This window comes from Pectinophora gossypiella, chromosome 9 (genome assembly GCF_024362695.1).
Source record: "Pectinophora gossypiella chromosome 9, ilPecGoss1.1, whole genome shotgun sequence".
NCBI classification, from domain to species: domain Eukaryota; kingdom Metazoa; phylum Arthropoda; class Insecta; order Lepidoptera; family Gelechiidae; genus Pectinophora; species Pectinophora gossypiella.
This window is the reverse complement of record NC_065412.1, coordinates 8,757,105-8,778,439: the sequence shown is the minus strand read 5'-3', so window position 1 is coordinate 8,778,439 and position 21,335 is coordinate 8,757,105. Positions and strand designations below refer to the sequence as shown.

At 33.9% G+C, this 21,335-nt stretch overlaps 2 protein-coding genes and 1 long non-coding RNA gene across 3 annotated transcripts; 2 read left to right on the top strand and 1 right to left on the bottom strand.

The window, feature by feature from the left end:
* Positions 1-222: 222 nt before the first annotated feature.
* Positions 223-9,151, top strand: LOC126369584 (membrane alanyl aminopeptidase-like). The gene is made up of 16 exons (XM_050014067.1): positions 223-266; positions 438-678; positions 756-1,042; positions 1,137-1,292; positions 1,383-1,700; positions 1,892-2,075; positions 2,487-2,725; positions 2,971-3,154; positions 4,672-4,858; positions 4,974-5,071; positions 5,167-5,346; positions 5,754-5,935; positions 6,905-7,072; positions 7,444-7,584; positions 8,185-8,260; positions 8,922-9,151. The coding sequence occupies exons 2-16, from the start codon at positions 442-444 to the stop codon at positions 9,123-9,125; spliced, it is 2,841 nt and encodes a 946-aa protein (XP_049870024.1). The 5' UTR covers positions 223-266; positions 438-441; the 3' UTR covers positions 9,126-9,151.
* A 704-nt stretch (positions 9,152-9,855) lies between these two features.
* On the top strand, positions 9,856-21,166 carry LOC126369586 (membrane alanyl aminopeptidase-like). Its single transcript, XM_050014069.1, has 15 exons — positions 9,856-9,935; positions 10,213-10,666; positions 14,934-15,092; positions 15,320-15,634; positions 15,919-16,102; positions 16,170-16,411; positions 16,576-16,765; positions 17,049-17,238; positions 17,427-17,527; positions 17,933-18,109; positions 18,535-18,719; positions 19,473-19,640; positions 19,938-20,081; positions 20,184-20,253; positions 20,527-21,166. Exons 2-15 carry the CDS (start codon positions 10,215-10,217, stop codon positions 20,737-20,739), a joined length of 2,790 nt encoding a protein of 929 aa, XP_049870026.1. The 5' UTR covers positions 9,856-9,935; positions 10,213-10,214; the 3' UTR covers positions 20,740-21,166.
* On the bottom strand, positions 10,273-14,107 carry LOC126369588 (uncharacterized). Its single transcript, XR_007566743.1, has 3 exons — positions 13,941-14,107; positions 13,736-13,835; positions 10,273-10,401 (listed from the first exon to the last, which is right to left on the bottom strand). It is a non-coding gene; the product is annotated as an uncharacterized LOC126369588 (long non-coding RNA).
* Positions 21,167-21,335: the final 169 nt, after the last annotated feature.

Genomic DNA, 21,335 nt, shown 5'->3' with positions numbered 1-21,335 from the left:
AATCTTGATATTGTAATTACCCTTTAGTTAAACCCTTGTCGATGTTATTTTAAAAGCAACTATAATTGATAAAAATTAAGACTAGAATTTATCAGTATGATAATGTGTCATCGGCAAATTAGTAAGAGCACACTGATATAGGTAATTTTAATCCTGATAACACAATAAATATTATTATCAACAAATTGATTGCTATAGATTAAGAATATTATAGTTGGGACGAAAGGTTTAACAGCGTCATTTCAAACGCGGATTTTGACGGAAGAGTAAGTATTTTTATTTCTTCTAAAGTAGTTTAAACACACTGATGAGTGTACACATCAAGGTTTCTTAGGCTTCAACCCAAGTTTACAGTAATATAATGAAGTACATTAAATATTAGTAAATTAATTCTAATTAGTATTGTATCTATAATGGAATTTGTTTCAAATTTCTAGCGCAATGGGGTTATTGTTTAAGCTGGTATTCTTACCAGCGCTTTTGGCTATCATAAAAGCGGAATTTCCTTTAGATTATGAAGAGACCTATAGTCGAAATGATGTCAGAGATAGTGACTCCTACCGTCTTCCAGAAGATTTAGACCCCATCCATTTCAATGTAGAAATAACTCCATACTTTGAAGCTGAAACTGATAAAGAAGCCTTTACGTTCGATGGTATTGTGACTATTTGGGTTAAGGTAAGCAATATTAAGTCACTTAAATCATCTAAGTCATAAATGAAAATAAACAATTATTATTCTGAGATTTATTTTAGGCCACGAAATCAGACATCAATGTACTCACAATTCAAGAAAATGTACGAGAAATCCAGGAAGTGACTGTTACAAATGAACTTGGTGTTCCTGTTCTTCTTAATGAGGAAACACCAATTGAAAGGGTCCGAGAATATCATTTTCTAAAAATCTATCTAAGAGATGGGGTAACCTTAGTTAATGATGAGACTTACATAATAAAAATAGTCTACATTGGAAATATTAATGAAACCCCTCTATCAAGAGGTATTTTTAGAGGTAGTTACAAAGGAGATGATGGTAAAATTCAGTAAGTTAACCAATACATTATTACTTATAAGATACTATTGCATCTTTTCAATCTGCAACGGTGATAATAATTACTATAATTATGTTTTCTACAGTTGGTATGCCGCTAGCCATCTTCAACCCGTCAACTCGAGGCAAGCTTTTCCCTGTTTTGACGAGCCCGGATTTAAATCGACATTCAATATTACCATCAACAGACCTCCAAACTTTGGCCCTTCTTATTCTAACATGAGGGTCGCTGAAGAAATACTGTACGTATTCATGCTGACCGACGACCTAACATTTTTTAATGAGATGTATTATATTTTTATTGAAAATATTGCACAAATCGTTTGTTACAGAATGGGAGATCGCGTGAAAGAAATATTCCACACAACACCTAGAATGTCAGCCTATTTGGTCACTGTTCATATCAGCGAGGAGTTTAAGGTAATAGCTGATAATAACGACGAAGCTGCTTCGTATCGTATTATTGCTAGACCAAACGCTGAAGGCCAAGGGGAATACGCTCTGGAAGTTGGTCCGCCACTCACAAAGTGGTTGTCAAATTATTTCCAAATTGATTACTATGCCATGGAGAAAGATTTAAAGAACGATCAAATAGCTGTTCCTGATTGGGCGTCTGGCGCCACAGAAAACTGGGGATTAGTAAGTTACAGGTAATAAGCGGCGAAAGCAATCAATAATTTTCTATAGACTGTAATGAGGACTTGATAACAATAATTAATATGTCACATCAGTCTTAATTTTGATTATCGTATTGCAAAATCAGTACCAGTCTGCATATGAATAATAAAAAGAAAGCAAAATGCGATAACAAAGTTTTAAATGAATGATTTTTATATTTTAGAGAACTCCGGCTACTAAATGAAGATGGAGAAACCAACGCAGTTGACAAAATGAGTATCGCTACCATTACTGCTCATGAACTAGCTCACAAGTGGTTTGGAAACCTCATAACTTGTAGATGGTGGAACAATGTCTGGATTAATGAAGGTTTCGCTAGCTACTTCGAGTATTTTGCAATGGATGGTGTAAGTGTTATTTTTTTATTCTTTTATCATACATGTATTGATATTTGAATAATGTTTGTATCTTCTTTATCGTGTAGATTGTGAGGTAAATGACCGACCCCATTATCCATAGTGTAAGGGTTACTATTGATCCGCCAAAAGCCCAAATATGGCTTATTTGACATACTTAAGTAAATAAAAACTGGAACCACTGCTTAACGTACCGTTCAAATCACAGATCATCTTAATTTCGGACAATCAGCTTGCAATGTCCTAGGATACTAAGGATCACAAAGCAATTAAGTAGCTTATAATAAGTAGTTAATAATTAATTCATTATTACCAAAATCGATATTCATGAAGGGTAGCTTAATATTCCGAACAAAATACGTAAAACAGACATTACTATTATGTTGGTGCAATAATTTACAGGTAGACAAGTCAATGGAGTTAGAAGATCAGTTCAACATTATGTACGTTCACAGCGCATTGTCGACTGATTCTTCTGCTAATACTAGAGCGTTGCAACATGCAGTAAACAGCCCGGCTGAGGTAACTGGTCACTTCAGTGGCATCAGTTACTCAAAAGGCGCGTCGTTGCTGCTTATGATGAAACATTTTGTCTCTGAAAATACTTTCAAGAAAGCACTTAACTACTTTCTGGTTGAAAAGTTAGTATTACCTTCCTTTAATATACCTTCACTTTAAATTCTTTAAGGTTCTAATTTGTTGACAAGAAAAACATATTGAAATCGTATCTTTCTTTGATACGACTAATAGTTAAGTCCCCTTCAAGGTGTCAGTTTCTTAATTATAGTACAGTGAATAATTTTGCTGACGTTTTACAAACGTTCTCTGTTGCCATCGGTTGTATTTTTGTTTTTGTTTATTTATTAAATTATTTCTCTTTAACCAGAGCATACGAACACGCTCACCCTGAAGATCTTTATAGCGCATTTTCTAAAGCCGTTTCGGAAGACAACACAATTCCTTCCAATCTCCTCATAGATGCAATTTTAAAGTACTGGGTAGATGTGCCTGGCTATCCGATACTGACAGTGGACGTCAACATGAATAGTGGACTTTTGAAGCTTACACAGGTACTCACTATCAAATTATTTTATTTAAAAGAAGCGAATCGACTTTGCATTGAGTATCTTATTTATCTATAGAAATTAGATGTATCGATGAAGATACTAATACATACATACATAAACTCACGCCTATTTCCCACCGGGGTAAGCAGAGACTATAGAATTCCATTTGCTTCGATCCTGACACACTTTTCTTGCTACCTCCACATTCATCAATCGTTTCATACACGCACGCGGGTTCAGAGTAGATCGTATTAAACCTTTTCTAAGGACATCTCCAATTTGGTCATCGTAAGTCCTTCTCGGTCTTCCTCTGCCAGCCCGCTTATGTGTTCAATAGGAAATTGAACACATAAGCGGTTCAATAGGAAATTGAACACCATAAGCGGTAAATAAATTTTATTAGATGGCGCCTGCTGATATAATATCGCTTATGTGTTCAATTTCCGAATTACTCATTTAATTCTGTAGGTGTTACGACATCGAAATAGTAAATCCATAATAACTTTTTATCCTTAAAAGTTATGAGGTCCAAAACTACGTATATGAAGGTACCAGTTAGTACCAACTATTGGTTATAAATAAACTCTATTAATGTGTTCTCATTGCATAGGTGACCAGCCATTCTGATGCTAGAATGGCGCGTCACCTAAAAAAGTAGATTATTTTCTTTAAATCAAGGGTACCAACTATCTAACGATCGGTACCAACTGGTAGCAACTGAGCACTAACTTTTAATAATTACTTCGATGTAAAATTAGGGTAGTGACAGGCCATCCTGACGGTCACCATTCCCTTCTCAATCTTAGTCACTATATCGAATTTTACACCACATCTCTGTTTTATCACACTGTTTCTCACTTTATCACTCAACTTCACACCGCAGATGCTACGCAAAGATCTCATTTCTACGGCATTAATCCTACTTTCATGCTTCTTCTGCCATATCAACATTCACTACCGTACTTCAGCGTAGGGACAAGTACTGCATTGTGAACAGCCATCCTAATAGTTTTAATAATTCCAATACTTTTACTATTTAAATACTATTAAACAAGAATAGAATTCAATAGTTTCTGCTTACCTCGGTGGGAAACAGGCGTGAGTTTATGTATGTATTTATGTATTAAAGAAGACGTATTTACTATTCGATGCAAGTCGTGGTAAATCGATTATGAAACTGTGACGCTTACATTAAATATTTACGCGAGCAGTTTAACGATTGTCGTGACGTCGATAAATAGATGTTTTATTTTTAATGAGCCTATTAACAGAATAATTCTTCTTCTTCTTCCATCGTGTGGGTTGTGAGGTGGAGTACCAACCTCATCAACCCTAGTGTCAGGGTTACTATTGAGCCGCTAAAGGCCCCTGACATGGCTCATGTAACGGCTACTTACTTACATCAGTAAGTAGTTACCGGGACCAACGGCCAATAATTCTAAGAATCTTTATAAAAGGTGTTGAAATCAAAATAATTTACCATATCAATTCACATTTTACGGGCTTATTTTGTTTACCAGGAAAGATTTTTCATCAGTGGCTCTGCATCAGAAATTCGCCAACAATGGCCTATTCCTCTTACCTTCACTACTGGAGAAAATCCAAACTGGGAAAATCTGACACCATCACATGTCATGATTGACAACGAGATGGAAATTCAATCAAATCCTGGACACCATTGGGTCATATTTAACGTCAAACAGAAAGGTAGGTATTGAAATTATCGTACTCTGCATCTAATAATGTATTTTAACAAGCCTTTTTATTAGGTATAAACAATATTATTTTTTGAAGAGTAATCGAAATATTTATTTTTGTTCAGGTATTTATCGTGTCAACTATGATACTCATAACTGGGAAATGATCGCTGCTGCACTAAAAGAAAACTCTTCTACTATTCACCATTTGAACAGAGCACAGGTAACGAAATATATAACTTTTGAAAAGGTTAAATAGTTATATTTATCTTTCCACTGGAGAGGTTAATCAAAATAATTATAATTTTCTGTTTTCAGATAGTGGACGACGTATTTGCATTGATGCGTTCTCAAAGGATCACTTATGATCTTGGATTCCAAGTTCTAGACTTTTTGAAACAGGAGACAAACTACTACGTATGGTATCCTGCTATTAGTGGTTTCAGCTGGCTGAGAAACAGATTCCTACATTTACCTGATTCTTTGGAAGAGTTCGATGTAAGTAGATAAACAAAAAACCTTTTTCTCTATTCTTTTCTTCGTTATTCATTTTACACACCTCGACATTTCATACGTGTTGCAGTTCCAACGGGTCCGTTGACCATTTTGTTTTGAGTTTATTAGTGTAATATTTTGATAGTCTCATACTAATATGGTCGTAAGGCCCAAATGCCTTTTAAAATCCAAATCCCATTGTTTAACTATTGTGTCTGGAAATCCGGGCGTTACGAGGATATAGTATAATTTCCTCATTCATATAAAAACTTTAAAGCTAATGTTCACCGTCCAAAACATATTATTATCAGAATGTTTGTGCCTGCCAAACAAACAATAGCAATCTCACTTAACTTATCGTTGATAAACTTTCACAAGGCGTTATTTGTAAATTTAATTGTAAATTTCAGAAAATTCTCTACGAATTCTTAGACGCAGTAATCACAGAGGTTGGCTACGACGTACCTTTAACCGAAGAACCTTTGACGAGAACTCTTAACCGTTTCTACATATTGAACTTCGCATGCAGTATTGGACATGAGGGATGTATCAATGACGCGGTTGCCAAATTTGCAGCTCGAAATACTGTCAGGTATTTAAATTAATATAAAATAACAGATATGTAGCTGTATTAAAAATATCGTAGTATTCCTTGTTATCTATTGTCATGCAAGCAGTTTTGGCACAATTCCCTGTAAATTTATAAAACGGACAATAAAATTACGCTATTACTGATTCCAGTACACCATCTAATTTTATTTTATGCTATACCTCTAATTTTTTTCCGCCGAAAAGAAAAGGGACATCGCCGGGAATAAAATTTATAAAACACCCTCTCAATTTTTTACATAATAGCGAATTTTCCGACCAAATTAAGTTGACTACACACGTTAAACGGGTTGCATACTAGCGAAATACCTATGAGATTCGCTCGGGTTATTCATTCATTTTCAAAGTAACAGATGTCAATCATCCGTCTCTTTTCTTTTCGGCGGATAAACAAACGACATTTACTTATAACTTAAAATAAAATTAGGAGGTGGCTGCAGGAATCAGGGACATTGTTCTTGTGTGTAGAAATTCAGACAAGATTAAGTAAATTAGAACTAAACCATACTTATTTGAAACTGACAAGGATAGCGTGACTAAACACTATTTACTCATAGTAAGATTACTTTAGGGTAATCAAGGAGAGTAACGTTTTTATATCGATATATAGGAAATTTGACGCACCTTCAAACTAAAAGCTCACAAAACTGGCACATTTGTTTCGCTTCATCATTCTTTTCTTTTAAATTTATACTAGGGATAAAAAATAATCTACAGCTTTAAATGCTACTATATTTTATTAGGAATGTCGTAAAAATCAACTAAAAGATTAGAATTTCAAATCATAATCAAAATATCACAAAATAATAATGTGAAAATTATACCACTTACTTTTCAATTTCATTTCAACTGGGGTAGAGTTAATTAAAATTATATATTTAATTGTTGCTGCACAGAACTGTCTGGTGCGTAAGACTAATTGTGCGTCAACCATAATTGTTTTTTTTTTCAGTGTGAATCCAAACATCAGGCGTCACGTTTTCTGCAAAGGTATCCATGAAGGAGGATATGAGGAGTGGAAGTCCATTTACGATCGCCGCATCCAGTCTAATAACCAAGCCGACCAAGTCGCCATGCTTAGAGCTCTTGGATGCACAAACGACGAACAAGCAGTTAAAGAGTAAACATTTAAATTATTTATCACTAATACTGACACAATTTATGTATTAATATTGATAGGTCAAAATAAAACAGAATTCCAGAGATAATTCTATCATCTTGACTAAGGAACTTGTTTAACATGGTAGAAAATATAGTATATTGAATTATAACTGTAGAGTCACATCACAAGTGATGCAGATGCCCAGATGATAATTTACTTATCTAGAAATAGTTTTCTAATAGCTTGATGTGTCAATTGGAGCAGCCATAGGTACTTATAAAAATAGTATGCTATAGGTAACGAAAACTTGAGTGTAATTTAAACATTTTTTCTTATGGTTTACACGAAGCAGTCAATATTATAGTGCCAATATTTTTTGTTATTTTCAGATACCTGGAAATGATACTAAGCGACGACGTTAAGGCACAAGACAGGCTGAACGCATTCACTTTCCTATTCATGGGAGATCGCAAAAATACTCACGCTGCGCTTGATTTTATCAAGGAAAATATCGATGATATCAGATCCGCGTAAGTAGTTTACATTGTTGTTTAGATTGACGAAGTTCTTTTTGCAAATTTCTTTGAGACTGGCAGGAATAACAGGCGACACGACGTCCCGATTTCAAGACGTGTCATACTATAATACCTATAATCTGAATAAAAGGTCAACAACCCGTAGTCTGTGTCCCTTCAAAAATTCGAGTTCCAAGATCGTTTTGATGATAGCTGTATTACTACATCAAGCCATGTAATTAATGCGTCAAATCTATAAATAATAAGTCACATAAAGATAATTGTAAGAGATATTTCTCATTCCACTGCTTTTTACCCAATCTAGATAGAATACATTTAGTAGGTAGGTAACCAAGGTATATCTTGGATCATACAGTAACTTATGGTGTGCAAGCAAGCAAACATTGATGTTAAAAAATAGGACACACATCGCCAGCAGTTTCATGCCTCGAATCGCATGTTAATCAAAATAGGTACTTGACTTCAAAACCTAAAGGATCACAATGTCTGTAATGATTTATCTGGACTATCCAAGACTTTAGACATGTTTATTTTAGAGACAGATCATAACTTGTTAAAGTAGAAAAAGTTATATGTTAAACGTTTTTATTACAGAGTCGTTCTACAAACGTGGTTCAACAGTCTTCTGAGTAACTTAGCAAGTTATATGGACGAAGAGGGTCTCACTGCTGTAAGTAAATATTAAAATTATTTCCTAACTGCGTATCCTTCCAACCTTGCGAGAGGCGTTGATTGTATGATTACAATGCTCAAGAATTCGGCTCTACTTTCCAGTACCCACTAAACTAGGCTGTGACCATTATAGTTCAGCATTTAATTATAATTTATCTCAGGCTTAAGACTACAAGCATTTGCTAATAGCTATCTGTCAATCAATCAATCAATAATACTTTATTGCACAACGACATATACAAAGGACATAAACATACGAATAAAAACATAAGTACAATAGGCGGCTATCTGTCTTCTTCTCTGTAAACTACTACTCTCTCAGTCCTACTAGACGAATATTTCTAATAAAAATAGGTAGACTTTTGCTTTTCTTCTTATTGTTAAATTTTGTTTTTGTGTTCTTTCGAGTACAAAAAAATATAAAATAAAATAAATAATAAAAGTGAAAGGATGTTGTTTTGTGGTATTGTCCGTTTCAATAGGAATATAATTGTAGATAATGCTAAAGATAGTACGAGCCTAACAAGCGGAATAGCCTTCTTACGCAGATGCACTTACCCCAATTAACTACCTATATGGGCCTAAGTGTTGTTTTCTGTAATTTTTGTTTTATATATATATATATATATATATATACATTTATTAAATTTATTTTACAGATGGAACAATGGCTTCAAGAAAACCAAGAGACCATACCCGAGTACTCAGTAGGTATCAGTGCCATTCAATCGGCTAGAAACAGTATGCAGTGGGGCACAGATAACGTGCAGATCATTCTAGACGCCGCAAGAGACTCAGCCGCAGTAATATTACCAACTACATTACTACTATTCACTACTTTAATGACATTGTTTTTGAAATAAGTTAAATCTAGCATTGTATTGTCAATGATTTTTACCTTATCCACATTAAGAAAAATAATTTGTTAATCCTTATTATTGGTATTAACTAACACTAAAAAATAATAAGATCTACTTACCTGAAGAGTCTTTTGTTACTTGAATAAACAAATGTATTATTGTTATAAACTGTTTCATTTATACTATAATTATATTATTATATACTCACATTTATAATAAACATTTTATTGTTATAAACATTACATTAATATTTTGTTGACACCATCAAAGAAACCGCTAAAATGAGAATAACCTATCTGACGTAAAGTAAAGGTCGACATCAGTCGGTCGAAATACAGTTTTAAATTCTTATTTAGCAAGTATTTCGCCAGTAAGTACATGAATACATTATAAAATTATTAAAATAAATTTTACACATACTTAGTGAACAATAAATCCAAGCTTGGATTATTCAAGGATTCGAACCGGCTACCCTAGAATGCAATGTTAAGCCACTCAGCTGTCAAGGCTCTACTTAGGATATAAGTAAGTAGGTATTGTTTGTTACAAATGATTTTGAAGCGATAGCTACTTCTTATAGCACTAAGACACTAAAGCCCTATTGTACGCGGGTAATCTCCGAGTAAAGTCATAGATTTATCAAAACTAAACACTTGACACAAAAATAAACAACTGTATTGGAGTACGAGTATATCTGCAAATACCAAGTAAGTAGAGATAAGACAATAGTTCTTTATCAGTATCATACTCTCAAGATGCTTGACGCAGACGGAGCACTTGCAGTGTGATCAAATATCTCAAGCTAAACACCAGGTTAGTTAAATATTGCAACATATTACGTCATGATTTTTGTAATGAATACTTTAAAGTCCCTCTTACAAAACCTAAACCGAATTAACTAGGCCTAAGTATATATTTTTCTTTGTCAGGCTTTAAAATAACAAAAATATTTAAGACCATCCTGATATCGAGATTTTCTTCGTGCACTAAACACTATGTTGTCCTTTTCTACAAGCGTATTTTCATCTCTTTATTGTACTCGTACTGCATTTAACACTGCACTGATTTTATCATTTTCTTTATCTTCCAGCCATGATCCGTCAACTGGTGTTAGGAGTATTGTGCGTAACTATAACAGCATCAAGCGATCCAAATTATAGATTGAACACACCAATAAGACCAGAATCTTATGAAATTGTGATTACACCATATTTCGATACCGGCGACGCGAACGCATTCACATTTGATGGACAAGTCACTGTCAATTTCAAGACTGAATCTGTAACAAACCAAATTAAGTTACATTCAGAAGACTTAACATTTACTGCTGCTAATATTACTTTAAGTTCTGGTAATACAAATATACCACTTTACGCTGCCAGTCCCCTGGAATTTGTTAAGAATTATTCTTTCGCACTAATCAATGTGCAGACAAATATTGAAGCTGGGAAAGTGTATACTTTGAAAATTGTATACCAGGGTCCGATAAGACAAGATCTTAATGGCTTCTATAGAAACTACTACATCGAAAATGGTGTTAAAAAGTAAGTACACGTTTTTAATAATTCGAACATTTACATTTCCTATTTGTTTATCCTAATAAAAATTAAGTCATCAACAAGTTGGGTGATAGTAGCCTAATTTTTGATCTTCTGTGCATTCATGATATACCTAATTTACCGGATTAACAACCAACACAATGTCTAGTAGGTAATCTTATGATAAATGTTTCTTTACTTTTGTTATTTTTATAAAGTCATCATTTATTATCATAAAATTAAGCAAAATTAAAAATTTTGGAAAAACCCACGACGGTAAAAATATCATCGAAAAAGAATAAAATAACTCAAAACCCCCGACTTAACCCAATTATTACGTAACGAAATATTATATTAGACTTAAAAATACTTTCTAAAAAAGAGTTGATATCTCGAGACATCGGTAATAGATATACTTAAGTACCTAAACAATGAATATGGATGTTTACAGTTTTTTCCTAACGTGTCTGTTTCTCGAAGATATACTTAAATGTAGCGATAATAATTTTACCATAATACATAACCTTAGGGCTGCCTTTTCTATATGAAATTTCAACAGAAATTTAATCATACTCATAAGTGTATTTTATGTCGTCGTTAAACATCAACAATTCTTCAATAATTGTATTCACGTCACTAGAAAAACTTTAGCTGGGTTAATGGCAGCCCCCGACGGATATTCCTCGGTTATGTATTATGGTAAAATTATTATCGCTACATTTAAGTATATCTTCGAGAAACAGACACGTTAGGAAAAAACTGTAAACATCCATATTCATTGTTTAGGTACTTAAGTATATCTATTACCGATGTCTCGAGATATCAACTCTTTTTTAGAAAGTATTTTTAAGTCTAATATAATATTTAGTTACGTAATAATTGGGTTAAGTCGGGGGTTTTGAGTTATTTTATTCTTTTTCGATGATATTTTTACCGTCGTGGGTTTTTCCAAAATTTTTAATTTTGCTTAATTTTATTTCAGACTTTTTAAAGAGCATATACGAATTATAATCTATATAATGTGTAGGTAAGATCTCGCAAAACAATAAGTGTGATTCATCCTACCACATAATATTAAGTCCCTTATTATATATTATACAGTTGCTTTCTGTTTAAAGTTACCTCTATAACACTCATCTGAGAACATGCACCAATCACCCACGAACTCATTCCTGAAATCCGCATTGAAATCAGACAATACGTTTTAATTTTAATAATATTGCAATATAAACGTTTCACACTAATATAGCAGCGCCTCCTAGTGAGTTAATATCATAAGACTTATCCTAGACCATCCACCATTCAACTACGAACCCATTGCTGAAAACCGCATTGAAATTGGACAATTCGTTTTAATATTATTGCAATACTATTTTTCACTAATATTGTAGCACCCTCTAGAAAGACGTAATTTTTATATTATTTGGGAACATGCAATAAGCTACCACGTACACATTGCCGAAAACAGAATTTATTGTAATCGGACATTTCGTTTTGATTATATTGCAACATTGTTTTGCATTAATATTGAGGCACCCCCTAGTGAGTTACAGCCATGACACTTGTCTAAGAACATGAACTCATCAAACACAATCCCGTTATTGAAAACCGCCTCAAAATCGGATCATTAGTTTAAAAGATAGGTGGTAACATTACTTTGCACAAACGCACACACAAACATCTCTCACCCTAAACGCATATACCTGCTCCGTTCCGTCGTGGGTAATAAATGTAATTAAAATTATACTAACCGTAATTAACAACACTTTGCTTTACTTAATACATAACATACATAAACTGCCTATATACGTCCCACTGCTGGGCACAGGCCTCCCCTCAATCAACCGGAGGGGGTATGGAGCATACTCCACCACGCTGCTCCACTGCGGGTTGGTGGAGGTATTTTTACGGCTAATAGCCGGGACCAACGGCTTAACGTGCCCTCCGAAGCACGGAATCATCTTACTTTTTCGGACAATCAGGTGATTCAAGCCTGAAAAGTCCTTACCAAACAAAGGATAGTCTCACAAAGTGATTTCGACAATGTCCCCATCGTGAATCGAACCCGGACCACCAGATCGTGAGCCTAACGCTCTAACCACTAGACCACGGAGGCTGTTTACTTAATACTACCTGATTATTGAGTGATGGGTTCAAGTTTATGAATTAAATGAGGATTAATTGGATGAATTTGATTCACTTGACCACACAATCCACGTGCCACTTATAGTCGATCTTGATTTTTCTTTAATCTTCGCCAATCACTTCGTATTATCTACAATTTATTGATTGTGATCTTCTCTGAAATCTGGCTCGAAGGACCATGAATATGCCTGATATGCCTTTTTACTGATTTTTAAGGGATTTAGGTAGCAATGAAACAGCACCGTGTTCGACGTAATTACGTGTAATCAATGGAACCGAAAAAAAAAAACGTCTGTCAGAAACAATTAACTAATAAAAACTATTGCAAATAAATGAAAAGCTATTATAAATTGAAGAGGCGTTTCGAATAATATTGACTCTAAACTCTAATATTGTGGCGCCCCCTAGTGAGTTACAGACATGACACCTGTCTAATAACATGAACTCATCAAACACAAACCCGTTATTGAAAACCGCATCAAAATCGGATTATTAGTTTAGAAGATAATTAATAACATTTCTTTGCACAAACGCACACACAAACATCTCTCACCCTAAACGCATATACCTGCTCCGTTCCGTCGTGGGTAAAAAAACAATTATTATCATCTTTTTGTTACAAGTTTTTTATGTGTCCACTTTGTCAATAATTAGTTAAGTATTTGAAAAACATAATTAAAATGAACTCACGAAATACACGTCAGCTCATGAAATTGAAATGTCCATTGTGGAATACTTTACTGTGGGAAAACACGAACTAGTGAAGATTATATAAATCTATCTTGGCCAGTATACCTACAGATCTTTTCATTATGAGACATATTATTAGATCTACAAAGTGCAGAATGGTACAAATCCTGTAACGGCTGTAAAACAAATGATGTGAATATTGCATTAATAGATAATTATCACAATTATCGCCATACTTACATTGTAGAGGGCTCAGTGTTGTGAGGATCCTATCCAACGTGGCTTTCTTTTCTAATAAATCGAATGATTATTCAAACGACACTATAAACTCCTTTATTTGCTGAAAAAATATTATATTTGAGAAAGTTGCATCTTAAAATAGCAGGTTATCTTGGAATACGTGCAAAGTCTTAATGTTACTTCGATAAATAGTAGAGGTACTTACGTAAAATATTTGTCGGTGAACGAAAACTCCATGACAACGACTGCATTTCCACTAATCCGTAATTCCGTACGTATATTAGAAAATAGTATGTAAAAGAAAGGGAGTAGGTACAATCTGTGTACTTATATTTTTTTTTTTCGCATGCTGATAAGTGATTTCACAATGATTACTAGATACTATCCTGCTATAGAAACTCATAACATCAATGCTATCGTATAGTCACACCCTGGATACTTTATATATATATACAAAACACCTCGGTTTACACAGACACCACAAATTGACGTTAGCACCTGTGTGTGTGACGTCTGACGGTATACGAATTGAAGACTAAACTATGTCCGAGGGGGGTGAGGTAAACCTAGTTCAGACGTTGGTGGGGAGTGGAAAGTTGCCGCTCTATACGTAGTATTATTCCTTATTCTGTGATATAGTGTAACAGACAGTTTGAAGATGCAGTACTTACTGATAATTGACACTGATAAACCAAATGTTTTGCTTTTCACTTTTAATATCGTGATGGGACGTAAGGTGTTATGGAACAAATACTTCGTTATCTCAGTGTATTTTACTATTATTTAAACAGACATAATCACGTACGATTAGACAACAATGTAAAATACAAGAGTTTTAGTATCATGTATTTTTCACTTTTATGAGGGCTTCTGTTTTTTCTTGCATATTTCGTAGCTACATTACATGACATTTAACAACCTTTACTAAATCAGTCAGTTGCAGCTCATTGCATCGGTATAACCTGCGGTATTACATTACGACTAGCAATTAAAAAAAAAAACTGCGCGGTTTTTTATTGTTTAGACTTTCAGTCAGCCGTATTAATATTAAAAATCGGCCCTGTTATTGAACACGGCTAGCCGTAATTTAAAACGGCGGATTACACAATCTGGCACAACCGGCCGTTATACTCATAGGAAGTTATATTTTTTTTATCCAAAATGCATTGTTGTCATTAAACACTTCTCATAATTTCAGATGGTTGGGTGCTACTCAAATGGAACCTACACACGCAAGAAAGGTATTTCCATGCTTTGATGAACCTGAACTGAAGGCTACTTTCACTCTAGTCATTGACCGTCCAGAAAATTACAAGCCGTCTCTCGCAAATACCAAGTTAAAGGAACAAACTCCCTTGTAAGTATCAATTGAGACACAGAATTTCACGTAAATTGATACGATTTTCTTTGGGAGAACAATTTGAATAAATCTCGGATTACCGATATCGGTATAAAAGCCTCGCTATGTCTCGTCGTCACGACACCGCCGTAAATGTAATACATCGCAGTGTAGTATTGTGTTAATGTAGTCAGAAATAGAGTCATTTAACAAGTTCATTAAGTAATTATTATTTTTGCTTTCAGGTCCAATGGCTATATCCGAGAAACATTCTTCCCCACACCAAGAATGTCTACATATCTTGTTGCTTTCCTCATATCGGAATTTGAAGCTGGAAACTATTCGACAAATGACACTCGAGAGCTTGGAGTTTTCACCAGACCCGAAGCCAAGAATCAGACTGCATATGCTTTTGATTTCGGTCAAAGAGTAGTCGAAGCGTTAAGCGCGTATTTTGGCGTGGATTACTATTCAACTAATGCTAATTTGAAATTGGATCACATTGCATTACCTGATTTTAGAGCTGGTGCTATGGAAAATTGGGGATTAGTCACTTACAGGTCGGTAGTAACAATATGTGTATTTCTTATAACGAACTACTTAATAACGCATAATGCCTTTTGTCTATTTGGAGCAATGACCAATCAAAATTCTTAAGTTAGTAATCTTAAAAATCTCAATTGGGACCTATTGACTTTTGTAGTATTTTTGCGTCGGAAGACATCTACATTGTAGAATTCAAGAATAAGTGACACATCTGTACTAATTTCCTCTCCACTTAAGTTTGATTATCCTTTAAAACATTTGCTATCCGTACATAGTTTGACATAAAATTCTGTTTCAGAGAATCCCTGTTGCTGTACGAACCAGAAGACTCTACGCCATACTTCAAGTACAGGGTAGCACAAATTGTTGCTCATGAGACCACTCACATGTGGTTTGGCAATCTTGTCACGTGCCACTGGTGGAGTAATACCTGGCTTAATGAGGGGTTTGCTAATTATTTCCAGGATTATATTACGTCACTGGTATGTATTGAATTGACACATTCATCATTAATCCAACAGCAGCTTACACAATTTTATTTATTTTTAGATTGAACCAGATGTGGGTGCAGGTGACATGCTTGTCATCGGCTCTGTATATGCTGCCTACGATGCTGATGGTTCAGCTGATGCTCCACCAATCACCAACAACGACGTCAATTCTCCAGCAGAAATTAGTGGTCATTTTGGTGCCATTACTTACCAGAAAGCTGGATCAGTTATACGAATGATGCATCATTTTATAGGAGACAATGCATTCATATTGGGACTCAACGTATATTTAAAAAAGAAGTAAATGTATATAACAAACCTTACTTAGATTGTTTATCTTAATTTATCTTCAATATATTCCAATAAAATTAAGTAACGCGTACATACGCTAACCAAACCATATTACTTATAAAGTTTTCCAACACTTCCAATATCCTTTGATTTAATTAATTGTCAATTTTCAGCCAATTTATGTCGGGATATCCTGAACTACTTTATGCGGCACTTGAAGAAGGTGTGACGAGTGATAATTCACTTGATGCCTATCCTGGTGTAACATTCACAGTTGTAATGAGTTCATGGATCACTCAAGCTGGTCACCCTGTACTAACAGTCAGCGTTGATTACGAGACTGAGACGGTTATTTTGACTCAGGTGAGGTTGTAAATACTGTTTTTCTTCTTGAACTTTGCATCGATGGCACATAATGTGCATTTTAAGGTCTATGATTAAAAATAACAATTTGTCAGTTCCAATGAGACTTGACATTGGTCAGGTTAGTGGTCTTTTCGTACTTACATTACCTATATTTAAAGTTTACTTCTATTAGATACGAATGTTTTCGGACATCTTTTAATATTTAAGCGTTTGTACGGGAAATAGGCGTGATCTTATGTATATATGTTCGTAGTTTTTAAGTATTTTTTTATATTTACAGACACGTTTTTACATTAACGCTTCGAAATCTGATGAACTTTATAAAATACCAATAACCTACACTACTGATGCTTCTCCCAACTTCAACAATACCAAACCAAGCTTCGTTATGGAGAACCAGACTTACAGTTTTAAAATTGCCAATCTTAACAAGGATGGTAGCTGGGTAATATTTAACATTCAAGAAACAGGTACCTACCTACTTTTATTAAATTATATTCTTTTCAAGGACGGCTCTATGTTATAAAGTGACTTAGGTATAGGTATCCATTTTTGATTACTGTTATTTAGCATCAATAAGATAATCCTTTTTACTTTAGACAAATCATTTTACAAACGAAGGATAAAAATACACGGAATCGTAACTTTGATCTTACAGGTTTATACAGGGTAAACTATGACGAAAATTCTTGGGACCGTATAATTGCTGTCTTGAAAGGAAACAAAAGAGAGCAAATTCATTATTTGAATCGCGCTAAGGTGAGCAAAAATAAAAATTAATAGCATCTGTAGGATCTCAATGACTATTTTATCAATTATCGATAGTTATAACAATCGTCATTGCAACTGGAAGAATATACTTATTATTGATGAAATTAAACCCTGTTTGAATGTAACTAACACTTTTAATGAGATGTTTTTTTTAAATACAGAGATGTAAATGAGCGCGTATGACGTGTCGATGACAGAGAGCAAGCCTGTCTATACTTCAAGAACGTTACGGATAAGCGTGACATTGCTCTTAAAGTTTTGTCAGGCACTGTTTGCATTCCCTTGGATTTCATCAATTATGTATTTCCATTAAAGTGTATAAATGATCCTTCCTTATGTTCAAAAATTCATGTACATTATGTACTTATTAACAATAGATTTCTTTATTTTTAGATTGTAAATGATGCTTTTGCCTTGTACTACAGTGATAGAATCAGTTTTAAACGTCTTCTTGATGTATTGGAGTTCATAAAAGAAGAAACTAACTATTCGGTATTGTATGCTGGCATTCGGGGTCTGAACAAATTGAGATCCCTGTATTTAGGTACTGAAGTATTAACTGAGATTGATGTAAGTATTTTTATGCATTTAAAAAGTTATCTTTAAGTTTTTTCTCCATAAACTTAAATGCTTGTTCTATAGAACATAACATATTATTATAAAATCTACCATAAATTCACTGATCTTTGTAATGAGTAAATAATTCTACAAATATTAAGTAACTTTAAAAGCTAGATTTAATGTACGACCGGTAAAATATAATCCTGCATTTTTTGAATTAATTAAAAATAACCCAATTTTCGGACTTGTTTAACATTTTCTTTTAAATAAGTAGATACCTACGAAATTATTTATTCGTAGGTAGGTACCTATAAATAATTATGATACTTGAATAAAATTAAGAATTTAAAAATATGTTTTTTGTAGTAGGTCTAACTTTCCTAACATAGTATAGAATGTATAAAACTATAACAAAATTATCTGACTTTTTTCAGAAATATATCAATGGCGTGGTTAATAGTTTGGTAAACAGGCTAGGATATGATGTAGTAGAAAATGAAGGTATAGTGGATCTAAGGAATCGCATGCAAGTTCTGGAATTAGCTTGCAAAGTTGGCCACACAGGTTCTGTACAATATGCTACGAAACTCTTCAAAGAATTCAAGGATAATGGTGTAGAGTAAGTTTCTACTTCATAAACAATCTGAAAAATATTTCTGAGTTAAAGCAGAAAATTTTAGAATATTTCCAAAATTTTAAATAATTGCTAAATATACTTGGGGTGGTTCGGGTATCATTAGGGATGCTTTATCTCTAGACTTAGGCTTGTCACAAGTTTTTGTTAATCATTCTTTGAGTGCTACTTGAGCCAATTGGAAGTGTCTCTTGCGCAAACTATTCAGTTTAGAAAAAAAAAATATATTAGAAACCTCAATACCATTTTGGAAGACTTATTCATAGATACCCCACACGTATGGGTTTGATGAAAAAATTTTTTTTGAGTTTCAGTTCTATGTATGGAGACCCCCAAAATTTATTGTTTTTTTTTTCTATCATTGCGTAAAAATCTTAATGCGGTTCAAAGAATACACATATTTATCAAGTTTCAACAGTATAGCTAATATAGTTTCGGAGAAAAGTGGCTGTGACATACGGACGGACGGACGGACAGACATGACGAATCTGTAAGGGTTCCGTTTTTTGCCATTAGGCTACGGAACCCTAAAAACATATGAATGAAAAAAAAATATAGAGTTGTCAAAACATAATGTCGTCATATTTTGGTAAACCGATAACCGTTGCCGCTAACCTTTATGACCAGACACCCACTTTGTTTGCATCTCCTTCCTTATTGCAGTAGTAACTTCAAAATAATCGCGTTTATTACATCTTCAAATAATTACGTTGTTGAGATTAAAAAAATGTTTCATAGGATAACACCGAGCTTAAGGCCAGTAGCGTACTGTTACGGCTTACGAAATGGCGATGATGAAGATTACGAATTCCTTTGGAGAAGGATGGCCACTACCAACGTAGCCAACGAAGCCCGTATCATTGGAGATGCACTTGGCTGCACATCACAGGACACCAAACTCAAGAAGTAAGTTATTTTATTTAAAAAATATCTTCATGACATTTACTTCTTGAACTTTCTACAAAGTGAGAGCAAAATTGGCTAAGGTCTTTAATATGATCAAATTGTCTTATGCATGGAAAAAAACTTAGGTATACTTATAAACAAAAGTCTTCCTATGAAAAAAATATAAAATAGAAATTAAATAATTATTAACGTATACCCAAAACACATAAAATACTGAAGTTTTACAACCAAATTTTTTTGAACCTCATTATGTAGAACAATAAATAACAAAACTTCTTATGGATTATTTCATTTCAGATATTTAGTGGCAATGCAAGAAGAAGAAAGCCCGATACGAACTCAAGATTTGACTGTGCCTCTTGAAAGCGTACTCGCCAACTATGAAAACGTAGATTTAGTCTTGAATGAACTAAAAGATAATTACGATGTATGGACTACTATGTGAGTAATTTATTTAGGCTGGTACTACGTATATTCTTTATAAATCGATACACTTCAGATATCAATTGCAGTTGTTCCTATATTCTGGTATTTTCTTTTCAGATATCCATCTATGGAGACAGTATTGTCTACCATTGGTAAGGCTTTAAAGACTGAAGAAGAGTTTGACGATGTAAGTACATTTTGTGTTTAATTAACTATTAAATATTTTTTTGAGATCAAATTTAACAGATTTGAAGATAAAATTTACAGACGGAATTGACTTAAAAGTTTAGTCTTAGTTCTTAGAGTTTTATAATGGTATTATGATAATGTACCGAAGGCTCCAATATTAATAATATTTAGCTTATATTTTTTACATATTTAATGTTAGTACTGTAAGGCTACTAAAATCTTGAGATAACAATATTTGACAATAAGTAATTGTTATCTTTGTATTCAACAGTTTGAATCTTGGCTATCATCTTGTGCCAAATGCACCCAAGAGGTCGTGTCAAGAGCGAGGGAGGCCCTAGCCGTATCTAGGACTTCTGCTGCCTGGGCCCAGGTTCACAAGGCTGAGATTATAAACAATCTGAAGAGCAATGGGTTTATGACAGCACCGTCCGTTGTAACACTCAGTTTTACGCTACTTACGTTCATCTTAACAAGTGTTTAACTTTATATGTCACGAAATGCCGGCATAATCTCCGTCATAATTTTCTTAAGCAAATTCTGATCGGCTCAGTTTAACGATTGGCTCACGTTATAATTTATACAAACACGTGCAACTGCTTGTCACGGACCTCCTTACAGTCAACCGGAGGAGGAGGAACATACTTTATTGTATTTTAGTGTAGTTTGGGCTAATATAGCCAACATATCCGCAATAGTTGTGTGTGGCTTGACGACTAATGACTAACCGTTTGTTTAATTTCTTCTTAATCTTAAGACACTCCTTTTAACATTTTGTACACAGATTAAGAATCTTATGATACTGTAAAAGTAAAAAAGAGATCCCTAAGCCACTTTGAAGTAGATTTATTAGTAACCCTTGTATATTAATTAATATTATTATTAATTACCAGTAAAATATTTAAGTAAAATGGTGTATTTATTCATATTTCCTATGCAGGTTAGTAGACAGTACCGAATACGAATATCGACCAAGGCATAAAATGTCTAAACGATGATGTGTCTAATGGTGCTTTGAAGAATAAGACCAAGCTTAGGGCCTATATTGATTGTACATGAATAGAACCACAGTAGTCTATA